This window comes from Carassius gibelio, chromosome A19, assembly GCF_023724105.1.
Source record: "Carassius gibelio isolate Cgi1373 ecotype wild population from Czech Republic chromosome A19, carGib1.2-hapl.c, whole genome shotgun sequence".
Taxonomy (NCBI): domain Eukaryota; kingdom Metazoa; phylum Chordata; class Actinopteri; order Cypriniformes; family Cyprinidae; genus Carassius; species Carassius gibelio.
Genome location: NC_068389.1, coordinates 25012786 through 25037475, shown reverse-complemented (window position 1 = coordinate 25037475; position 24690 = coordinate 25012786). Strand labels below are relative to the sequence as shown.

Here is a 24690-nt window from a genome sequence, read left to right as displayed (position 1 = left end):
CTGACAGGCTACTGTACCCTTTAGTGAACGCTGATTGGTCGAGAGCGCTGGTTGTCAAGGCTTAGTGCTTCATTCACCATTTTGCGACTGTAGAGTACCCTGGAACCTCAACGGCTGGAGTTTTTTCTCATTTGCGGAAGAAAAACACTCTTTGCAAAAGCTTTCTCGTGGATTCCGTGGTTTCATAGGCTTGGCTTTCGCCTCGACACCATTTCGACGGCACTGTAAATATTCACGGGGTGAGTTGAAACCTTTCATCTGCATTACTGCAGTGATCTTCCTATACATTTAACGCTGTGTGTTACCTTTACGTCGCGGACGCATCTATAACGTTTCGCTGTCAGTTGTTTACTTTCCTCTTACTGGATTGTGTAAAATGGCGGAGTAACATTAAGCATTTTAACATAACGTTACACACACACATTGAAAGGGAGGGGTGGAGGTGCACAGTCAGCCTAAAAACTTTTTTTCCTGAAAATATTTAAAGCTACAGCTTCAACAAACTGCTTTTGTGTATTCGTGTACCTTTCAGAGACTGTCACTGCTTATTGTATATCCATAGCTTTTCACATTAACATATGGCGATTGTTCTGTTAGTTAATCTTGATTATATTAAGATAATAATATATATTCAGGTGCCTTCAGTACATTTAACTCGGATGTTTTCATATTTATAGCCTAAATTTATTTGTGTATTTGAGAAGGATTGTTTTTTCTTTTTCTTTATTTCTTCTTATTTTTTTATATCACGGGCAACGTCGCCCTCGATTCAGGAGCTTCAGGGAGACGGAAGCTGCTGTGCGGCCTTGTGTTGTGGAGGAGGCCTACAGCACTCGACTGTGTCGTAGGTGGTTGTAAGCGTAGAGTAAGGCACTACGACCAATAAAAGCGCTTGACACAGATACGGCGGTGTATGTACTACTCAGCAAAACTTTCGCAAGTCGACGACAGCAGCACCATTGTTGATGGCAGACAGTTCTTTTACTTTGTTTCAGGGCATTTGAGTTTATTTGGAGACTTGCTGTTGGATGGGAACATTTATTAGTGTGCTTTTGGCGAGTCATTATTAATTTATTTTTTTGCCAGTTCAAAAAGTTTTACACATACACAAACACACACACACACACTCTTATATATTTAACCTGTTAACTGCCACCCGGCCGCCTAAGTTTACTTCACTACATTACAATTAAATCCTAATCTAATCATGACAATCTATATATCGTTGGAAAGGTAGTTGGAAATCTTTTTTTTTTTTTTTTTTTTTTAATTATGTAGGAAAAGTAATAGATTAATTTATGGCAAGAGTGCACCTCAAAAACCTACATCATAACAGGAGTTCTGACCTTTGTCTAGAAAAAAAGAGTCGTCTTTGTTGCTTTTTTCTCTATCACACTTTAGAAATCATCAGAAACTATATATCACTTGAAAACTTAAAATCTCAAAATTCATCATTTTAAATTCAAACATTGCATTACCATGAAAATGGTGCATCAAAATCATGTTACAAAATGTTTTCAGGTCATGAATTATAAAAATATCGTTTTGGATCATGCACTTTCAAGTCTATGTTCAAAAATGTGAGTCAAAGCTAACAGGTTTAATTTAACGTATTTTGCTGACCTTTCGTCAAAATTGACTTACAGCGCATTAGTATACATTTTACTAGTTCATAAATTTTTCTGGGAATCAAAACCATAATCTTGATGTTGCTGGTGTCATCTCTATGGTTTGAGTTTCAAAATCATTAAATATATATAAAATTCACATGAAACGGGTCTCCACCTTATGAGCAATTGAGCATTGTCATGTTGACATCACATGACACATTGTGTCATGCAGAGTTGACACTTACTACTACTTGTAATGACATTATAAAGCATAAAATGATATTAAATTAACACAGTGATTATAAAATATAAAATATGTTTATTTTATTAACATATAAACAGTTTATTTTATGTATGGCACTTTAGAAAGCACATATTGTGCAAGTCCATACAGAATAAGGACGCATTGTGTAAAAAAAGTGATGTCAGTATAACATCCAAACAAGTGGTACTATTGGGATAAAAACTGAGTGCCTTTTTAAATAGAACCTTTCATTATTTACATGTTGTGTTATCTTATATGCACTGGAATAGTTTAGTGACCCAAAAATTTTACTCAGCTACACGACAAAGCAATAAAAGTCTTAGCAGGTCTTAGTACACTGTTTTATGGTATAATTTTCTTACTGGAGGTAATATACTGCATATCTTCGATTTGCATATTGCCTACAAACTTGTCTTACAGTGCAAATGGCAGTGTGGTTACTGTGGTTTCTGCTCACAAGAATAGGACAGTTTTTCATTGCGGACCTAAAATGATCTGTTACGTCTTCGTCAATGGCACCATGCATTGGCTTATCAAAAGAGGTCATTCATGTTCTGACCTTTAACCATAATATATTACCCAGATAGTACACATACATCTGCAAGCTCGCTTCATCTGGAAAGCATCTGCTGTGTACAAACATCTGATAGACGTCTTTAAGATGTCAGTTTTCATCTTCTAAACGTCTGTTTGATGTCTGATATGAAATGTCCTACAGATGTATTGCAGATGAGCAAACACTTTAAAAAAATACATCTTGTAGATGTAAATGCAGATGTCAAATAGACGTCTCCATGCTGTACGTGTGCTATCAGGGTAGATGCACATCTGTAATTAAACAAAGACCAGTCAGTCATATTTTATATTCATAAAACCTGCATGCAGTTTTTGAGATATTCAAAGTTTAAATTAATTGTCATTTGATTACACTGAATTATTTGTAATATGTAAGGCGTATATAAAATGGTTTGTGGCAAGTGTATTGAAGTGTCTAAATATATTTATACAAACGTTAAGGTTGATAAGGTTTTAAATGGGTTTTAAACACAATCCACACTGTAAGATGTTTGGATGGTGAAGAAAAGGGTGTTTTGGTAGGAGGAACGAATGTGTAAGTAGTAATGTGTAAGGATGGTATTGTACATTGAGATGTTGTAGTGCTGTGACAGGAAGTGAGGACTGTAGGGGTGGATTGCCTCTGTAACGAATGCAAAAAGGTCATTTGAAAGAGCGAGTGAGAGAGAGCCTTAGAGTCACAAAAATACCACTGAACAAGGAATTCCCCCGCCTCCTCTGATCCAGCCAAAAAACCAAAGTGAGTGTGTGACTTGTCTGGGCAAGCATTTTTCATTTGTGTTCTTTTTTTTTTTTTTCTGTGTTAAGTTGTTATATCCACTTTTCAGGGCTATGTTTTGCATTTTCACACTTATAGAGATGTTTTGATAAGATTAGGCACTAAACATACAACTTTATTTTGTGCACTAATTGTTTTTTTTTATTGTATATGTTGTATTCATACTCCCTTCTCTATATGAGAACTGTAGTTCTGTATAACAGACTGATCCACCTCATGTGCTGTGTTTCATTGCAGGCTCTAATTTAAGAAGGAAAGCACAGCGCAAACAGGAAGAGGCTTGGACAAGAACAGAAGAAAAAGACAGAGAAGGGGCGGGATGCAAGAGGGAAACAGAGTGGAAGATATTGATAGGCTGGGACTCGCAGGAAATCAGGAGGATTAGAGACTCTCTCAGAGCAAGAAAAGATGAAGCCCATTAAAAAGCAAGAAAGGCGGTCGCCCCCATCCACTCGCGCCAAAGGAGTTAAGAGGAGGCCAGCAGATAGTAGCCCACAAGAAGAGAAGAGAGAAACTGAAGAACAAACCCAAATTTCACCTACCTCTCCCAAGAGACATTTCTCCTCAAATTCTGACTCATCGCAGGAAGGGCCACTGAGAAAAAGTGGGTCTCCAGAAAAGGATGGCGTCCTCAGTATAGCAGTGGATTTTGGGAAAACAGAGGAATGCCCCGGGAGCTCCAAGTCTGGCGGAACACAGAGTGACAGCAACAGTAGCACGACCAGTGCCAGCAATAGCCCCAACCCTTTGTTTAGTCGTAAGACGGCCACGTTTAAGACCCGTGTGCCCAAGAAAAAGTACATCTCAGAACACTGTGCAGGAAACCATGGCAACGTCAGCACTCCCAGCACACCCCCACAGAGCAGCAGCAGCTCTCATAATGCAAGTGGTGCTAGCCAGGGCCCAGCTGCCTCTGCTGCGTACACAGACCTACAAGGTCAAAGCCAGCTGGTTGAGGACAGCATCACTGGGTACAGACACAACAATGTAACTGGGCCTACAGGTAGAACTGCAGGTGAGTGCAGAGAGAGGGATGGGGTGAGCACATCTAGCCCACAGCGTTGCTCCTCAACTGATACAGCCAGTGAACACTCAGCCGACCTAGAAGTGACAGCTTCAAGACGTGATTCTCACTCCAACTCCCAAAAGCCACAAGCACATAACACTTCAGCATCCTCACAGGAGAGCCTGTCATCTGGGTTAGCTGGAGTCCTTGCCAAAGGTCTGAAAAATCAGAGAGTTCTGGCCCGACAGGGTCCCAGATTAGGGGAAGGCTGGCCTCACGATCGGGGCCAAGAAATGTCTGGAGTGTTTCGTGCTGGAGTTGTGCGGAGAGTTAGCGAGGAGCATGGGACTGTGGAGGTGCAGCTGAATGGAGAAAAGACCATATGCAAGTACCCTTTTAGAGTGGCTTCTGATTCTGTTGACCTTATTCTTGATGCGTCACTTCCAGGTTTGGCACCGGTGGCTATAGGCACACGAGTCTGCGTCCCCTTCGGAGGTGACGAGGGCAGTGAGGGAGCGCAACAGTGGTACAGAGAGGGTATAGTCACTCAAGTCGATCCACACCCGGCAGTGTCTTTCCCATACCGCGTTCAGCTACGGGAGGATCAATCTGATGAGAGAAAGGAGAGGAGAGGTGTAGAGGATGATGGAAGGGCTCAGGCTATTTGGGTCTCACGACAAAATCTCCGCCTCCTGGTTCCTCCATGGGACCTAGAGCCACCCCAGCCAGCAGAGCCAGGGGTTGATGGTAGGCAGGTAAGAGAAAGAGAGTGGGAGGAAAGAGATGACATGGAAGTGGAGCAGGAGGTGGTTCAACTGACTAGACCAACATTTGTTCAGAGTTTGTTGCATCCTGTGACTGTACCTTTCAGCTCACCCCATTCTTTGTCTTCTGCCGTTAACCCTGCCATCACATCTGTACTCAGTGTAGCCTCAAACAGAGACTGGGAACAACACAGAGGGAAAGACCAGGAGAGAGATTTGCATAGGCACTTAGAGAGAGAAAGGGAACGAGATCGAGATAGGGAGAGGGAGAGGGAGAGGCAAAAGTCTCATCCTCTTCATTCATCTACCCCAGATGGGGTGGACTTGGAAGTCAGCTGTCTTAGCCAGCTAAGGGATGGTGGCATTAGTGCAATGGGAAGCAAAGGTCTGGGGGCTCCTTCTCAGCATCGGCCCATTCTTTCTAAACCAAACTACCTCAGCCCTCACCTTTCTGTGGTGAGAGGGCTTAGCACCCCGATTGCACCCCATCTGCCGCTTGCTCCTCACCCAAATCACCCCCCTATGCTCCTGGGCCTGGACTCAGCCACAGGTGCGCCAGTCATCTCTTCCACATCCCAGCTTCCTCCCTTGCCCCAAACTTCTTCTCGAGGGTCCCTGGACAAGACCCCCAGCTCCAACTCGCATGGTGCTTCAGGGGGTGGCTCTGGATCCTCGTCCTCTTCTTCCCGTTCCCGCACACCCCTCACAGCCGCTCAACAGAAGTACAAGAAGGGCGATGTGGTATGCACCCCTACAGGCATCCGCAAGAAGTTCAATGGCAAACAGTGGCGCAGACTGTGCTCACGTGAAGGCTGCTCAAAGGAGTCACAAAGGCGCGGCTACTGCTCGCGGCATCTCTCCATGCGCACCAAAGAGATGGAAGCTGGAGGCGGGGTTGGCCGTGACCGGAGTGGTGCCAGTAGCACTGGCACTCTCACACCTGACCTTCGTTTAAGTGGACGCACCAGCAGCGAGTATGACTGGGATGACAACTCACGAGACAGCAGTGAAGCAAGCAGCCGTGGCGGGGACTCTCGACCACGTCTGGTGATGACTTCTCTTATACCACAAGAACTTCCACGTGACATGTCCCGTTTTGACTTTGATGAGTGCGAGGCTGCAAATATGCTGGTTTCACTTGGCAGCTCGCGCTCATGCACACCTTCATTTTCACCTGTATCCAATCAGTCACCATTCTCACCTGCGCCATCCCCCTCACCCACACTATTTGGCTTCCGCCCAGCTAATTTCAGCCCCATCACAGCACCTCTGACCCCTCGCCGCCCTCGACATCTCAGTGGCACGAAAATCCCTGGCACTCCCAGCACAGAACGTGAGCGCTACATCTCTGGCATCATGCCCACCTTTCAGACCAACCTGACATTCACTGTACCCATGAGTCCCAGTAAACGTAAGCTGGATGCCCCACCACCCCCGCTGCCCAGTGCATTAGACTATGCGAAATCTGATCCCCAGTTAAATGACCCCAGCCTCAGCCTCAACACAGCAGCATTCAGGGTTCTGTCCCCCCAAAGCCAGCCTACCACCCCCTCATCTCTCTCATTCCCTCGACAGAGGAGTGTCACAAGTCGACCCTCATCCTCTGCCGCATCCACTCCACCCCCTATGCTGGTTTCTCCCACACCACCCTCACCCCTGCCACAGGATCCCAGCTCACGTCGTATTGTTCCCCTACGTGATTCGCCTGTCATCGTTCGTAACCCTGATGTACCACTGGCAAAATTCAGTGATGGCCCCCTGAGCCGTAGAGGAAGCTCACGCTCTAGGGAGCACAGCCAGCCCCCTCACCATGCCATGGGCCTCCAGGCCCCTGTGCCCATCAATGGCGCTGCCACCAATGGAGCCGTTCTCCTTCGCAATCCTGCTCCCACCTTAGTCTTGGTGACTTCCTCTCAGTCATTGACACCTGTGGCTCCTGGACATCTCGCTCATTCAAACTCTGCCACTTTGAATGTGTCCACTTCTAATGCAACCACTGGACCTGCCCTTGCACTATTAGGCTCAGGATATAAAGAGCAAGAGAGGAAGTCAGGTGGAACTGCAGATGCAGGTGGTGCTCTCCCACAGCCTGTGGCTTGCCATCCTTCACCCACAGCTCTGTTGCCCCTCATCCTTCCAGCCGAGTCCCCTCACCCTGCTCCTCGCAAAGACATCATCATGGGACGACCTGGCACTGGTAAGAGACCTAACATATAAATAAAACCAATTAGAGCACTAACATTTGTAAATTATTGATTACCGATGCCACTCACAATTTAAAGTATGAATGAATCCAATTTAAAATGTGAACATGCCAACTTTTTATTATGTGTACACTATGATTCAAAGGTTTAGGGCATAATAGGTGTAATCAGTATGGTTTAAAAAAATAAATAGATATTTTTATCAATCAAGGATGCATTAAATGAATCCTTCTCCCTGAAAAAGATTCTCACATGTTTCAGAACAAATCTCAATCTACCAAATTCTTCCAATGCCAAATTATCTAGGCAGTTCTTTTTACATGCATTTTATCCAAAATTAATTTATTGCACAGTTTGTTATAGGTTTCTTTTTTATTAAAGAGAAGATAGCATTTTTTCTGAATTAATTTGTGCTGGCCAGAATATGTTGTTTTGTAAATTGGAGGAAACCAGTGAACACTTTCTATTTCCTCTCAAGACTGACAAACTGCAAAAATAAGGGGGCTCAGAGTGACTTTGGTATGCTGGTCAGCAGCAGGTGTGTTTGGGTGTGTGTAGTGAAGAATGAATGCACTGTGCTTTCAGGGTCAATGTTTCTTTAGACAGTTGCAGCATGTCTAAAATGATACACAGGAACTTGCCCAGGCATGCATGGCTAGAGGGTGATTGGACCGCCCTGATTCTAATGAGTACTTAATCTGAGATACACACTTTACTGGAATGACAGATGCCTTGGACAGTTACACACTTTCTTTGTTTTACAAATCACTGATGTACTGTATGTATATGAATGGCTTTCATTCAGGTTCAGTCTGACACAGAAAGTTGCTTTTTCACCAGTTCCTTCTTAAGAGAATAGAGAGGCTGTAGGTTTTGTGAAACAGTTTTGCGTGTATGTAAAAGGTTTGTCTGTCTCTTCATTTAGTTTGGACCAACGTGGAGCCCCGTTCTGTGCCAGTGTTTGCGTGGCATTCGTTGGTTCCTTTTCTGGAGACCAACCAAACAAAAATGTCAATGCAGCCTGCAGATGGCCAAACACTTGTAAATCAGGGCAAAGGTAACATTTGCAAAAAAAACAAAAAACAACCCAGAAACACTATAATTAGACATTACAGCATTTTCCTGTATGAAACTGCATAGACTATACACAAAATCATATTCACAATATATGTTTTCAGTTGAAGTTTTGAAACTGAATAAACTTGCAGAACCTCGCTGTGGAGTTGCCCTTGTGACTGAGGGACCTACTGAACACCCAGCACCACAGAGAGGTTCGCCGTCTTGCCCCCCTCCTACTGCTGAAGACCCACCCGTGGAGAGAGGAGGTGACAGTGAGACCGAGAGTGATGCTGATGACCTGTAAATATCTGTTTGCATCTCACCTCTTGACAATAAAAGCGAACATTAAAGGGATACTCCACCCCAAAATTAAAATTTGTCATTATTCACTTACCCCCATGTCGTTCCTAACCTGTAAAAGGTTTGTTACACAATTTAAGATTTGTGTCCCATAGACTGCCAAGTAAGTTACACTGTCAAAGTCCAGAAAACTATGAAAGACATCGTCAGAATCTGCCATCAGTGATTCAACCATAACATTATGAAGCGAAGAGAATACTTTTTGTACACAATAATAATGGCTTTATTCAACAATTCCTCTCCTCTGTTTCTCTCCATATCATCGTAGCGTCATTTTGAAGATTATGAGCTGAACGCAGGTTGCGTACGCTCTTCTAAGTCAGCCCTGCCACAAGGTTGCGCTGTTTTCTTTCAAATCAAAGCATCAATATATGTACAAAAAACGTATACTTGTGGCGCCGCTGATACAGAAGAGTGTACACTGCCTGCGTTCAGCTCATTATATGTGGAGAGAAACAGAGGAGAGGAAAGTCCATGACAGATGGAGTATTTGGATGACGTCTTTAATACTTTTCTGGACCTTGACAGTGTAACTTCCTCGGCAGTCTATGGGACAGTCACAAGCCTCCCGGTTTTCATCCAAAATATCTTAAATTGTGTTAGACGAAGTTAGCTTTTACGGGTTTGGAACAACATGGGGGTAAGTGATTAATGACAAAATTTTCATTTTGGGGTGGAGTATCCCTTTAAGATTACAATATTTTCAAAAATATCAGTTCATAATGAAATAGAATAAAATATACACATATGGGAAAAAAAATTATTAAAAATAAATCACAATAATTTTTTCTGGAAACTGTTTTTGATGCAATTTTCTCTCTCTATCTCTCTCTCTCTCTCTCTATTTTATTTTTATATTGTTTTTCAGTTTTTTTCCAGTTCAAGACAATGCTCCATCCATCAGCCCAGTGAAAAGACGCACACAATCTCTCAGTGCACTCCCAAAAGATGGTGACAAGAAGGTACGTTTTTATTTGTAAGTCTATTCGTGTCCAGGTCGGCTGCAATAGTGACAAACAGCAAGACATTTTGTCAGTTGCTTGGTTTGCTTTGAGTAGCACCCGACAGTCTGCGTTCTCGATTTTAGTGAGAGCAGAAACAATTACCTTGGAAACTTGTCAAGGGTTTCAGTTTACAATCATTAAGCATTGCAATCATTAATTTCCCTTATTATCTTCTGTTAAAAGTGCTATAAATATGTACACTCTCTGTCTCTTTCTCTCTCAAACCACAAAGAGGGAAAAGGACCACATCAGGCGGCCAATGAATGCATTTATGATCTTTAGTAAGCGGCACCGTGCCCTGGTTCACCAGCGGCACCCCAACCAGGACAACCGTACTGTCAGTAAAATACTGGGTGAATGGTGGTACGCACTGGGACCCAAAGAGAAGCAGAAGTATCATGATCTTGCCTTCCAGGTACAGTCATTCTGGTGAAATATTGTGAAATACTTCATAAGAGGAAGATGTCATTCCATTCTGCTGTCTTTCCTTTGAAATTAAGACGTAACGTTAAGTAAAAATGTGGTTTTGCATTTGAATTACTGATATCAGTTTTACAGTGGTCGATATACAGTAGATGCAAATATCTGGAAAGCAGGGTGGTTGATGGCCCATTTAATGTCAATATGCACTTCTATTAAATTGTTTAAATGTTTTTAAAACATTACACTCGTGCTCTCTCATGCTAATCAAGGCTGCATTTGTTTGATCAAAAATACACCCAAACAATAATAAAGTTTAATTTTCAGCATCATTCCTCCAGTCTTCAGTGTCACATGATCCTTCAGAAATCATTCTAATATACTGATTTGCTGCTCAACAAATATTCCTAACTATTATTATCAGTGTTAAAAACAGTTATGCTGCTTGGTAATTTTGTGTCAACGATGATACATTTTTATTCAGTTCAGAAGAACAGCACTTATTTGAAATCGAAATCTAACAAAATAAATAACTTACTGTCATTTCGGATACATTTTATGCATAATGAATAAAGCTTTGCTAAATACATTAATATATTTTGAAAAATGTATTCGAAACGGTAGTGTAATCTAAATAAATCATTCATAATTTTATAATACGATATAGTGATTACAAATATATTAAATGAAATTATCATAGATGAAAACATTTGCATTTGCATTTACATTAAATTCATGTGAAATTATTAGAAATCAGAATATGTGCATGATCAAAGTGTTGCACAGTTATTATTTATTAAGGCTGTTACTTTATTAATAACTTCCTGTCTTACTCTTGATGTCTTTTAGGTGAAGGAGGCTCATTTCCGGGCTCACCCTGATTGGAAATGGTGTAACAAGGACAGAAGGAAGTCCCTTTCTGAGGGCCGGGGAACTCCAGGGGCCAAAGAAGCTTGTGAGCGTGGCGTGTCTGAAAGCACAGGTCTGTGTGGGAGTTTGTTTATATGCGTGGGCGTGTGTTGGTCTTGTGAAAGTATGAGTGCATAGTAGTGTGAAACACGACTGATGTTGAATTAACCTTCTTTGTCTCCCCAGAGGCCCATTCCACACCTCAGGGGACCGACCACAAAGTAGCAGGGCCCAGCTGGACTTCACCTCAGTCTGACGGTCACGGAGGATCGATGGGAGGGCAGCTTCAACGGCCTCGAGCCTTTTCCCAGAGCGCTGTGCATACTCTGGAGAGGAGGGAGAAGGAGAGAGCTCAGGAAAGTGCGGGACTGTTTCATCCCCGTCCCCCTGCTCACCCTCGACGAACCAGTGAGGATGTGAGCAGTGATGAAGAGCCTATGGTGATCTGTGAAGAGGGGGATGATGATGTCATAGGTAAATTACGTGCATCATATCCACCTAATTCTGCAACACAAATGTAAGCTATTTTCAGTGAATGTGTGACTTCTCATTGACATAACTGGAGGAATAACAAAGTACAGTGAATGGGAAAATTATTCGCACTACAAACCAATTTGTTTATAATGCATTAAAATACAGGTTTGCAATATCGAGCATCTGTTTTGTAAAGCTACAAATAGCTGGAAGTGAATGACATGGAAAGTCTTGCACATGCAAGTTACAGTACAAACTGCCATACTTTAAAAATAAAATGGACACATCTTTGCCAATATAATACCTAGCAGCGACACTGGTCACCCTAGCAACCACCTGAAATGCCCTAGCAACCATCCAAAATTCCTAACATCGTTGTGGTATAATTTGCATATGCAAGCTCCATTCATAGTTTCTTCAGAAATGTAACTTTTTAACTAATAATCTATCAAGCATTAAATATTGTATTAATGTAAGTTATTATAAAGTGTTGGCACAAGGAAGTATCACTTTTTTTGCGAGTTTGGAAACCTCGGGTGATGTAAACCCCTCCCAAAAAATAAATGTCTCTGATTTAATTTTCCTGAATTCTGATTATTTTTTGGATTAAATTGAAAAAAATAAAAATAATAAATAAATAAATATATATATATATATATATATATATATATATATATATATATATATATATATATATATATATATATATATATATATATATATATATATATATATTATTATTATTATTATTATTATTATTATTATTATTATTATTATTATATATATATATATAATTTTTTTTTTTTTTTTTTTTTTTTTTTTTTACAGTCCTATGAAATGTTTTATTTTTCCAAAATTCTGCTTTACATTTTAAATTTTCCTGGATTCCATTTTTAATGGTTTAGCTGAATTTTTATAATCAAAAAGAATCAAATCAATTGAATTCATAACGATTTTACAACTAATAGTTTATTAAAAGTTTAAATAAAAGAGCCCTATAAAACTTTTTTTTTATTTTTCTAAATTGTACTCCATACAAAATTATTTTGTCTGTTTTAATTTTTCTGGATTCTGTGTTTTACAAGTTGACTATTAAAAACAGTGGTAGTCAAATGAATATGTAAAACTTTAGCAATTGAATGAATCTTTTCAAATGTAATCAAATGAAATTTGAACAGTTCCTTTAATTTTTTAGGCAAACAAATTGCCACACAAAAGAGGTTGAATGTCCTCATATAGTGAGACAGCAGATGCTGAAAACACAAGCTTCACACATGCTTGAGTGTGGAAGGTGAAACAGCACAACTCAATTACACAGACACGCAGAACATGACTGACTTAAATAGCAGTCTTTTCGTGGTTTAATATTCACAGTCACTACTTCATATCGGGATTTTTGTACATTTGTACTTCTGTTTTATTGATCCAAATTTAGTCAAGACATTCCACATTATATGGTAAATTCCATTTTCATGACTGAATTACTGGATGCATCGTAGACAACACAAGACCCCAAAAAACCCTGATCTGTAGATAATGCTGTTATACGTGGAACGCACCTACCATCAGAAAGTGATTATTTTACAGCGATTGGGTTTTGATGTTACAAGTGTTTTGCGTTCCATTCTCATTGTTTCATTACTAGTCAGTCTTGACTGATTCTTGAGTATGTGTCTCCCACGAGCTCTGTGCTCTCTGATGCACCACCACCATCCAAACTTCATTAATTCATTTTGGAAAGGCAAAATCTCCTCGCTGCTCAGTGCTGTCAGTCCCATGGGTGTGTGATTTGCAAGCGCTTGTCTCACAGCTAACGTGTGATTCCTCCACAGAAGACTCGTTTGCAGACGGCTCCATTGACCTGAAGTGTAAAGAGAGAGTGACAGACAGCGATGACGAAAACGAGCATGCAGACGAAGCTGACAGCAAGGTAACACTTAATACATCACATGAGTAGTTGGTATGACATCAGGTGTAGTTCAGTTATTGATTTATTTTAATGAATAAACATTATGTGCTACATGCAAATTCCAAATTCCTTTGGAAATCTGATTCTTATGGTGACAAAACACACTTTCCCTGTTAGCAAGTCTTGACGTTTTAAAAAAATGTCAGTGTTATTCACCTGCCAACCGCATCCAGCTGTCCTATGTTGTCTTGAGGGAAGTTAATAGTTATACTGTATATATGAAATCAAGCTCTTTGTTACCAAATATGCTTTAGATTACATAAGCCTCATTACCACAGCAATGATATTTGCTTTCATCTAGTTATTATTTATAAAACCAGATTATTTCAACATTTGTGTCTTTGGTCGTCTGGCAAGAAACTATTATTTCTTCAGGATTTCCTCGTGAGGTTTTCCACGCCAATGGATATACCCACAAGGCAGCAGATGTCTCTGAGCGTTCCTTCTGTTAGATGGTTCACTGACCAAATTGTTGCCTTTAAGGAATATTTCACCCTAAAATTTAAATTCTGTTATTATTTATTCTCACTCATATCATGCCAAACATGCATTAGTTTAGTAACATTGAAATACTCTTAATGCTTTTATCAGTATTTTGGATTGGTTTTTATTTTTTATATATATAATTGACCCTGGAGCACAAAACCAGTCTTAAGTCTCCGGGGTTTATTCTCAGCCATAGACAAAAAAATAAATCATTATATGGGTCAAAAATATAGATTTTTCTTTTATACCAAAAATCATTAGGATATAAAGTAAAAATCGTGTTTCCATGAAGATACTTTGTAAATTTCCTACTGTAAATATATAAAAACTTAATTTCTGATTAGTAATTTAATTTTAAAGAAATTGTTGTTTTTGTCATTTTTTTTTCATGTCTATTTAAAAAATAATAATTTTGCATCAAGTAAAACTAATTAATTTGATTTCCGTTTTATATTTATTTAATAACAAAGAATTTTTTTTGGTTTTAGTTGTAGTTGACTGTAATAACCCTGTTCCAAACCTGTATTCTCAAATTTTTTCTGTTATATTTTCATGCAGCTTTTCCTAGGAAATGCAAATAAAATAAAAAATAATGAATGAGCATGAAGGTACCTCCTGGAACTGATTTCGGACAAACTTCTGAGGCAACATAATAGATTCTACAACAAATTAGAGAGCTTTGGTGATTGTTTTGATTAATAGGGGCTATGCGTATGGTGTAAACCTGGTCTCACCGCTCCCGGTTCAGGCTTTTGCATATGGTTCGTTAAATATGAAGCAGTTTTACTCAAGATGCCTTCAAAGTACATTTACATAATCAATGTCCATTACATATGCGAAATGAAATCTAAGCGTTTTTTATTATTTTATATCAAAATATATATCAAAATATTTAATAAAACATCAACAATAAAAACAGCTTTAGCTAGTTGAAATGCTTATCTTAAAAGTCCATAGATATCACTATTATTCATTACGGCTGTAAGCAGGTTCCCCGACAAGCGGAAGCGAAGAGACCTGTTTTCCGGGCCTATTACTATAAATACTCATTTCTATCTAGAAGTTACGGCAAAAGTGGAAAAGTTTGACAAAAATGGGGATTATAGTGGCAGTGGAGAATATATCTATGCTGCCTTCACAAATCGATCAGATGAAGGTATATCAGTACTCTGGATATGACACGATCATTGAATTCAGATGTGCCTCGTTGCCTTCCTGTGGGGGCAGCAATTTTCTGCTTTCCAACATGTCTTCAATATCAAATCCAGCACAAACATCAGAATGTGAATCAAATGATCAGTGTGCTGTAAAATAGTGATGTTATGTCACAAATGATCTTCTTCTCTTCAGCACAACTTCCAACCAGTCCATTCTTCTTTGGGGTTGTCTCCAACTGTCAACAAAGATGACAAAGAACAGCATGAAAAGAACCTGGAGAAGAAGGAGAAGAGAGGAATGGGTGGCGCAAAGCTGGATAATGGGGGGCCCAAAGAAGGGAAAGGAGGAGGTGGTGGAGGGCAGGTTCCGTTCCATGTTAATTCGGCCTCCGTTACTGGTATAAATGCCACTTTGCCACATGAAGCCAGGATGTACCATTCACAAGGCGCTGTCAGGATGGCCCCCACCGTGGTGACCAGTGTTGTTCGTCCCATCACTAGCACCCCTATCTCCATCGTCAGCAAGCCAGCTGAAGGGGGCGTTGCTGTTGGGACCCTACCTCCAGACGGGAAGCCCAAGCTACTGATTGGTGCCGGCGGAGCAGGAGGAGGTGGGTACTTTCCCTCCTCTTCCCCCAAAGCTAATGGGCAAGGAAGCTTAGTTACTGGCCTAGTCCTGGGAGGAGCCTTCCCAAACCAACCCACCGTTCAGCTCATCACCCCACCGCAACCTACTCCATGCAACGGAGCCCCTAGTAGCAGTTCAGTGCCCTTTCCCCTACTTCATCACCAGTTCCTCCCTGCTGCCCCTAGTGGCGGGAAACCTGTAACACAGGTTCAGTACATCCTTCCAACTCTGCCTGCAGCTGCCAATCCCAGCAGTCCCTCCTCCCAGCAGGCCTCCAGCATCCTTACCTTGCCCAGTGCCACACCCACCCACGTGAGCCTGGCCAATGGTGTACATTCAGGTGCGGGGCAGGGAATAAGATATGCTTCGGTCCCAGCAGTGGGAGGAGTCAGCCCAGGAGGTGGAGGTGAGATTTGGAGAAGTTAAATTGTGGTGAAGAAATCAGACACATGTTTAGTTAAATTCAAATTTCCAATTTTAAATGTATTTTTCAGGCCTGTATAAATTATGGCTATTAATCAAATATTAAAACTCATGCATCTTTTTATAGTAAGTAGTATACATTAATTTTAATTTATTTTCTGTCAATCAGTGTAAACTACCATTCAGAAAGAGGATAATTGTTTTTATTTATTTTTGAAAAAAAAAATATTTTATGGTCACCAAGGCTACATTTATTTAATAAAAAATATAATAATAAATAGTTTAAAACAGTAAAATTTAAGGAATAGTACATCATAAAATAAATGTGTTCTATTTGAATACATTTTACAATGTAAATCATTTATGTGATGAAATCACATTAAAATAATTGTGAGTTGGTGCTCAAAAAACATTTGTCTTTAGCACTGTAAAAAAAAAAAAGTTGTGCTTTTTATGAAAACTGAAACTTTTTCAGGATTTTTTGTTGAAGTTCAAGAAAGTAAAAACAAATTTTTTTGGTAACATTTTGCTTTTTTTTATTTTTTACTTTGATCATTTTAATATATAATTGCTGAATAAATGTTATTATTATTATTATTATTAAATTAGTATTAAAAGTAATGTTGACATCTAATCTGAAATTAATAAATTTTCTCTTTTCTAAAATAAAAAAGCTCTAATATTTTCAAGTTTCATTTTAATAGTTTAACCGAGCAAAACCTCTGATTGTGAATGACTGGACTAGATATTGCATTTTGAGTAAAACAAGACCAATATTTGAGTTCTGAGTGAATTGGTTCTTTTCAATGACTCCGTCGAACCACTACACAAATGACTCATTCACAAACAAATCAGGGAAATTATTTTCAAACCATGTGGGTTCCCTGCAAATCATTTAATCTATCTTCATCCAAGAGAACGTGAGCTTTATTTATGCTTTTCAACATATTGAATAAGGTTTCCCAAGCTTACACGGATCAGGATTCTGCACACAGTGTTAGTGAAATGAGTTTATCAAGTCTATTCTCGGTCTCTACTGTATCAGTCCTTTTCATCGCTTTGCACAGTTCAAGCACAGTCCCCAGTGTTGCCGAACAAGATGTTAGTTCCCATGGCAACAGTGGGAACAGGAGCTACACCTCCGCAGCCGATTTCCCTGCTGGGTCCATCCCTTCCTGTTCAAAATGGCACTCAACCAGGAAGTAAGGTAGATTGGCTTGAGTTACTATCCCGCTACATGAACAAGAAGCATTTATTGTGTTTGCGACAGATTCATGCCCTTCTTTGCTCTCCAGGTCATTCAGATTGCATCAATGCCTGTGGTCCAAACAAATGTGCATCCTGGAGGAACAGTGGCTACCGGCAGCTCGTTTCCTGTCTCTATGCCAACCGTGACTGTCATGGCCCCTGGACCCAGCCCTCATCAGACGGTGCACTTGACATCACCACCTACAAGGTACTTTACTGCCCACTGTCTATTTACAGCTGCAACCAGACATCAGCGGCAGGCTGCATAAAAGGCTTCGACTAGTCCTACGAGAAAGTCATCAAATTCTATTGCTTTAAGTCTGATTATATGTTTTTAATTCTGTTACATTAAAATGTAGTTCAGTCTATGTTGAAGCCAAAAAATAAGACTGATTACTGCTTATTTAACTGCTAGTTGGTCAGACTAGATCTTGAGACACTGTCTAAGAAACTGAGGCTAAGTTTATACGACTGGTCCCTGAGCATTGAAATATAACACAGTCTAACCCGCTTTTGACTGTAGGACATGTTCCTGGATTTAACAATGCACTGACAATGTTTCTAGAAGACACACATCTATATTCTTTTATAATACATATATTATATAAGAATATAGAAGATTTCTTTCATACTGTGTGTATATATATATATATATATATATATATATATATATATATATATCATGAGCACCAACGATAAGAAAATTACTGACAAATAGGTTAGCTGAACAAAATGTTTTTAAGATTAGATGTAAAAAATGCATAATTATAATGAAAGGATTTTAATGAAAACATACTGTTAAAAATTTCTGCAAGATTTAACAGTGCACTAATAATGTTTTAGGAAGACAAATCGAATATATATTTTATAGTTTATGTTTGTAGTGTAATGTAGTGTAGTGTAGTGTATTAAATATATACAATTTTACATTCATTTTTAATCATTGGCATGTCGTCATGTCATTGATAACAAAGATGAGATGAAAAATGATGAAATAATGAATTATAATGAAAACACATAATAATAATAACACTGCAAGAATTAACAATGAAACTGTTGTTTAGAGGATAGAAATCTTCTGTATTTTTTAATTGTATATATTTTATACAAACACGTTTGTGTCTAAAACTAAACTAAAACTGGTGTAAAAACAAACACTTTTAAACCACTCTACCAGTTGTTTATCCTCTGATTTAGTTTGTGTCTTGGTTAGGAGTTTGTGTCTTTGACAGGAGTCTTAAGAAAGATCCAGGTACATGTCTTTCTTGGTAAAGTCACTGTGACTCAAACCTAACTATATGCTGTGCTTACGTTGCCCAGGATCACATATGTCCAGTCGAGTCCTGGAGTTGCTGCTCCTTTGCCATTGGGTTCAACACCTGCAGTCTCTTCCACCCAGCAGGCCCCATCACCTGCGGGTCCATCTTTTTTGCAATCACAGGTGGCTACCCTTGGCTTTACTGCAATTGCCCCAGCCGGTCAAGCCTTGGTTCAACCTATTGTTGCAAGTGAGTGTTATGACTTATAGCTCTTTAAACCACCAACACATATTTAACACTGCATGACAAACATCATCAAATTTCTACCGCAGGTCAGCCACCCCTCCTGGCTCCATGTCCACCCCCGAGCGGATTATCACAACAAGCCTCGACAGCCACCCATCAACTTGTGACTGCCATTTACCCCAGAGTCAGCTTAGCCGGAGGAGTTGTGTCAGTGACAGCCGTGCCACACACAGCAACTTCCACATCATCCTCAGCGCCTCAAGAAAAGACCTTTTCAGCTGCTGCTGCGCAACCACACGCGCAGACAGATGCGCAGCTGCAGTCTCAGGTAAACATGCACATGGAAAACCAGAGAGGACCAGAAGCTAGAAAGGAGACTGAGAAACAGAGAGACCTGGTGGTGTCAAAGGATGGACATCAGATGCCACCTAGTGGTTTGGAGGAATCGGTGCAGCACGCACATAAAGGTAAACGTAACATCATAAACTGTACAATAGTAAATTAGGTTGCACTTTATTTTAAGGTGTGCCCTTGTAACAGTGAAATTATACATTAAAGAACTAATAATTATTAACAACACAAACTTAAAAAAGGGTTCGGTTTAGGGTTTGTTGCATATTATGCAAATAAAGTACATGTAACTAGTGTAACAAGAACTCTGTAAAGTGTATATCTATCTCTATCTATATCTATCTATCTATCTATCTATATATATATATATATATATATATATATATATATATATACACATGCATATGCATATGCTTATTTAAAAAATGTCACTGACCCCAAAATTTTAACTTTGTATTTATTTATGTAATATGACATATATCATTTGTAAATTTTGGGGTCAGTGAGATTTTTTTAAATGAGCATTTGCATTACAGAATGTGCTTGCAGTCCCTCAAAATTCATGTTCAAAATGTTCTGTAGGTCAGCATTGTGAAGGGAAGGAGGATGGAAAGAAAGGGAGTAACATGGAGCAAGAGTCTGAGCGAGACATAGGAGGGGGCCCGTCTCAAACAGAGAGAGGTGAGAGAGCAAGAGCGATGGAAGGGGAGACACAGACTCAAGCTGAGACCAACAGCAAAGACCAACAGTGTCGAGAGGTAAGATGCTTTTCTAAGTTATGCAGTCCAACTTTTCTGAATTCACTAAATTTGCTAAATTAAGTTCGGACACTATAAATCACTTTTTTTTTATTTTCTTTCAGGCAGGACGCAGGGAAGCTTCTGTCTTGGACCCCCCACAACCCCCTTTGCAGACTGACCCTCCATCTGCTAAAAAGACCAAGTTCCGCCCACCTCCACTGAAAAACACAACTGATGCTGGCGACAAGTGAGTGGCATGAGCCCAGATCAGTCAACAGCTGTATTTGAAAAAACTTTGTAATAAGCCAATGACATGAAGATTATAACAGTTTCAACAGGTAGCCAAAAAACATAATATGTGCATGTACGAAGGTGTATTATATTCTTGGCCAGTGCATTGTAAGTGTGTGGTCAAGGTTATGTACATAATATCCTTACTTTACTGTAAAATTAACACATCATAGTTTTCAAGGTGATGACAATAGAACTTTAAATATATTTAACATTAAACCAGATGTAATATTATTATTTTATCTAGCTACAGTTTACTAACTTCACTTCAAGATTCAGTATTTGTCAGTATTTGACCTGAAAGGGAAAACTGACTGTAGTGTACATTTATGTCTATGCATTGAAACACATTTGATTGTTGAGCTTGTTTATCTTTCAGGCCTTAGACCAGATTGTTAGACATTATTTAGACACGTTCCTCCATTTCCGCTTGCATCTTTCTGCTCACACCATTTACATTACTTCTCTGCTGATATGCCAATTATTTAATTCTGTAACAACTACATTTGCTCTCTCACAGGGCACTGTTTGGCTCCTCTTTTGAAGAGCGTCTTAAAGAGCTGCCGGAGTTCAAGCCTGAAGATGTGCTGCCCTCTCCCAATCTACAGAGTCTAGCAACTTCCCCTAGAGCCATCCTGGGCAGCTACCGCAAGAAGAGGAGGAACTCTACAGGTCAGAGAAGAGGAGAAATATGATGAGAAATAGTAGTTTCATACACCACAATTTACTCCATAAAATCTATATTTACATTCATGCATTTAGCAGATGCTTTTATCCAAAGTGACTTACAAAACAGCAATTTTTCAGAAAGCCAACAATATTTTTAATATACAAGCCTGGTTTATTAGACAGCTAGATGAGGAAGTGAGCTAGAGAAGGAGGGTAATGCATCTAGATTCCTTTTTTCCTACCTTTAGCTTTTTGTGTGATTTTGATCCCTCCTTTCATTTCTTTTCTTCCCGTTCAATAGATCTAGACTCGGCCGACGACCCCAGTTCACCTCGGAGGAAGAGTCGTCGCCTGTCTAGCTGCAGCTCAGAACCCAACACGCCCAAGAGTGCTGCCAAGTGTGAAGGGGACATCTTTACCTTCGACAGGGCTGGTGAGCTCATTTTTATGTCTAAACTCAGTCTTGTGAACCCATGCATTAAGGTATTTATTTATGTGTGTTTCTCGTCTTCTGTGTTTATCAGTTGGAGAGACCGAGCATATTTTAGAGGAGTTTGACCGCGTGCCACCTTCCTCTCTGCGTAGGATGTTGGACCAGCGGCGTGCGCTCGTCATGCAGCTCTTCCAGGAGCACGGCTTCTTCCCCTCAGGTAACATTAATTTAGCCATCTCCCAGCATCGCACAGCCAGACTTTTGACTTGAGTTCAATTTATACTTTTAAAAAGTCAAATTCAAATAAATGCTGTTCCTTTGAACTTTCTATTCATCAAAGAATTCTGAAAAAATAGTATAGTTTCCATAAAGATGTGAAGCAGTACAATTGTTTCCAACATTGATAATAACAGGAAATAATTGAGCACCAAATTTGCATGTAATAATGATTTCTGAATAAATAATAAGCATCAGCCATTGTTGTGAAGGCAGAACGTAGCATGCATATCTTTTTTTGTTACAGCGCAAGCCACAGCTGCCTTCCAAGTTCGCCACTCGGAAACATTTCCTAGCAAGGTGTGCCTGCAGCTGAAGATCCGCGAGGTAAGGCAGAAGATCATGCAGACCGCGGGCAGTTCTGAAACCATGGGAGGTGTGGCTAGCGGAAACTCTGACTCCGCCTCTACTCCCGGACCATCCAATCCAATGGCCAGGGAGAATTCCGAAGCAGATGAGAGGGGCAGGGCCACGGAAGAGCCAAAGAAAGACACGGGCGATCCGCAGGAGTCGAGATGAAGAACGACGAGGAGAACAGAAGGATGAAAGATGAATGTAGGGATGGATTATAGAAATGTATAAACCCATTCCTGCTGGCGATATACAGTACAGCACTTATGTGGATTTTGCTTAGTTTCTAATCGAACTGATTTCGTTGCCATTGCGTACACTTCGTTGATGTTCTGTTGTTACACACACACACACACACACATACAAACACACACACTTTATGCAATTACATAATAATATCACTTTTCCACATTAACGACTTGCACAAGAAACTAGAACATGCAGCGCATGAGGTCGCACTCATTTGCATATACCACTCGTGTTAGGCCGTCATTGGTCCACCTCTGCATTAGGGCGTGGCTTCACCTTCTGTCAGAATTTTTGAGCCCTTCAATGCTGCACCACAGGCAGCACCAAACCAGCCTGTCTGCACACACTCAGTAAAGCCCCCTGCGTGGGGCCAGCACAGATTTTTATCGAAAGGACTGAATGTTTTAGAAGAGAAATTAGACTGTTTTAGGTACCGTTAACTTTCGATCCAAAACGGGGATGGGGTGGGAGGGAGAGGGAGGGAGGGTGTACAAATGCGCTTGCACTTTCATTTGTATAGGCCGAGAGGAAAGCAATAGCCGGAGGAGGAGAAGGGTCTTCATGCGAATGTTACACCTCCGTGACGGGGTACATGCATCGGCTGTTACTGTTCTTCAGCGCGGGCTGTAAATTCACAGTTTTTTTTTTTTTTTTGGTCCCAGAAGCAACAAACGTAAAACTTGTAATCACGTAGACCAGCAGAGCAGAAAACAGAGGCCACGGCGACCGCCACAATCGCATAAACAACAACAACAACAACAACACAGCACATTCAAAAGTGAGAGAGGAAAATATTGTCCAAACGTCGAAAAGAAGACGCAAACGAATAGAGACACTACCCCTCTTCGAATCAACGTGTAGTCATGCTTTGTCGTTTTGTTGTTGTGTCGTAATGGTGGAACTGACTGATATCTTTTTGTATTAGCTTGCGCCTCTCTTCTTCTTCTTACTCTAGAAATATTTTCAGCATGGACTAATCCAGCTATCTAAGTGTTGGAGCGATTATGTAAAAAAGGAAAAAGACTCTTTTTTTTTTTTTTTTAGCCTCTTAGCTCCTCTTCTCTGGCCGCCGACTTAGGCTTTTCCCCGTACACTGTATATATATATATAACCGTGATGGCTGGGGAGGGGGGCAAGAGGGTGTGTTCTTTTCCTCGCTTCTTTCTTGCTTTTTTATATTTCAATCAGGTGTTTGCACAATATGTGGTCCAAGACCATGATTTAAATCAGGAAAGTATTTGTTTTTAGATATTTAAAAACTAACTAACAACTTTGTTCCATTGCGTTCGATTCTCCCTTTCCACATCCTGCAAGGAAAGCCCTTATATTTTTCATCTCCTTAATAGACTATTAACCGAAGTGTTGATGGAAAGCGCCACTTTAAGCACTGGTTTGGAGTCAGAGTAAGCGTTGTAGTCTGCGACGACTTTTTCGCAAGGGAAAGCTGACTCGAGACCAGCGCTAGGGCGGCATTTCTCAGGATCTCCTCTTTCTTACTCTGCCTCTTCTTTCATTGGTGCAATAGAACGTGGGTGGGGATTTTTTTTTTTTTTGAAGTAGACGAGTGACCTGTTAGTGCCATAGATTTTCACTGTACAAGCTGTAATAAAAATATGTATTGAAAGGAGAGTAGAGAGAAAAAAAATCAATGAGTATCAAGAGAGAATTCCAAACTGAACAAACTAAAAAAAAAAAAAGTAACCTAGCACTTTCTTGCGTCTGGTTTTGCTGAAAGAGAAGGAGTGTAGAGTATAAAAATGCTACTCAGTCTTCACTTGAATGTGTGACAATATAAATGTATAAATATACCTATATATTTCTATATATGTCTATGATATATAGATGTCTGTGTGTGTGCGAGCGTATGTGCGTATACATTTCATGCACCCTGAAAAATTAAACTTACTCCTGAGAAAAGTCTAATTATATTTTCCTTCCCGAAAATGCATTGGCACTGCATTAAAAGACTGTTAGCATATGCCTGAAAACCGGTGGCTACTGATGTGTGTGAGGAGAAATTGGCATATATAACCATTCAACTCAATTCTTAACTTAATTTATCTGCCCTTTCTTAGCTTCAACAGACAAATGCTTGCACACACACACACATACCTGCACATGTATGCGTGTACAACTTATGATTGTGTATCCAATAAACTGTCTTTACTTTGGAGAAGGAGTTTTAGAATGAGGAAGGTGAGTGCAAACTCATCAGCAGGCATGTTGACCATGTGCAATATTTCTAAACAAGAGATTATTGAAAAAAAATTAAAGATCTAACACAACGCTTGGGATTTTGTGTAGTTCTTTTTTTCGCAGAGTGATGTGTTATGTATAGATGTGTTTTAGAAATTTTAGATGCTTATGTTCTCACTATGATGGGGTGTGTTTATTAGATACACGTTGAATGCAGAATCCGATCTTGTTTGTAAATTAAAACTTAAATGAGTAAAATAATATCTATAGTTCAATTTTATACTTTTAT

At 40.0% G+C, this 24690-nt stretch overlaps 1 protein-coding gene across 3 annotated transcripts; it reads left to right on the top strand.

The window, feature by feature from the left end:
• LOC127935103 (protein capicua homolog) lies at positions 1 to 24490 on the top strand. 3 transcript variants are annotated; one of them, XM_052532706.1, is made up of 20 exons: positions 1 to 239; positions 3467 to 7196; positions 8129 to 8260; positions 8382 to 8562; positions 9491 to 9584; positions 9859 to 10041; positions 10896 to 11028; positions 11142 to 11429; positions 13262 to 13359; positions 15235 to 16075; positions 17160 to 17299; positions 17388 to 17548; positions 18661 to 18848; positions 18932 to 19312; positions 19779 to 19954; positions 20059 to 20183; positions 20748 to 20899; positions 21198 to 21329; positions 21421 to 21546; positions 21853 to 24490. In XM_052532706.1, exons 2-20 carry the CDS (start codon positions 3638 to 3640, stop codon positions 22122 to 22124), a joined length of 7362 nt encoding a protein of 2453 aa, XP_052388666.1. In that variant the 5' UTR covers positions 1 to 239; positions 3467 to 3637; the 3' UTR covers positions 22125 to 24490. The 3 variants fall into 3 exon arrangements, with proteins under 3 accessions (XP_052388666.1, XP_052388665.1, XP_052388667.1); XM_052532705.1 differs by lacking the exon at positions 1 to 239 and adding an exon at positions 2811 to 3190; XM_052532707.1 differs by lacking the exon at positions 1 to 239 and adding an exon at positions 2818 to 3190 and having other exon boundaries at positions 8412 to 8562.
• Positions 24491 to 24690: the final 200 nt, after the last annotated feature.

Excerpts from the sequence above, each read along its gene's own strand:
- LOC127935103 (XM_052532706.1), top strand. The coding sequence starts at position 3,638 with ATGAAGCCCATTAAAAAGCAAGAAAGGCGGTCGCCCCCATCCACTCGC. Across the intron at positions 13,360-15,234 it reads CAGACGAAGCTGACAGCAAG|CACAACTTCCAACCAGTCCA; the intron begins GTAACACTTAAT and ends TCTTCTCTTCAG. Across the intron at positions 18,849-18,931 it reads GGTTCAACCTATTGTTGCAA|GTCAGCCACCCCTCCTGGCT; the intron begins GTGAGTGTTATG and ends TTTCTACCGCAG.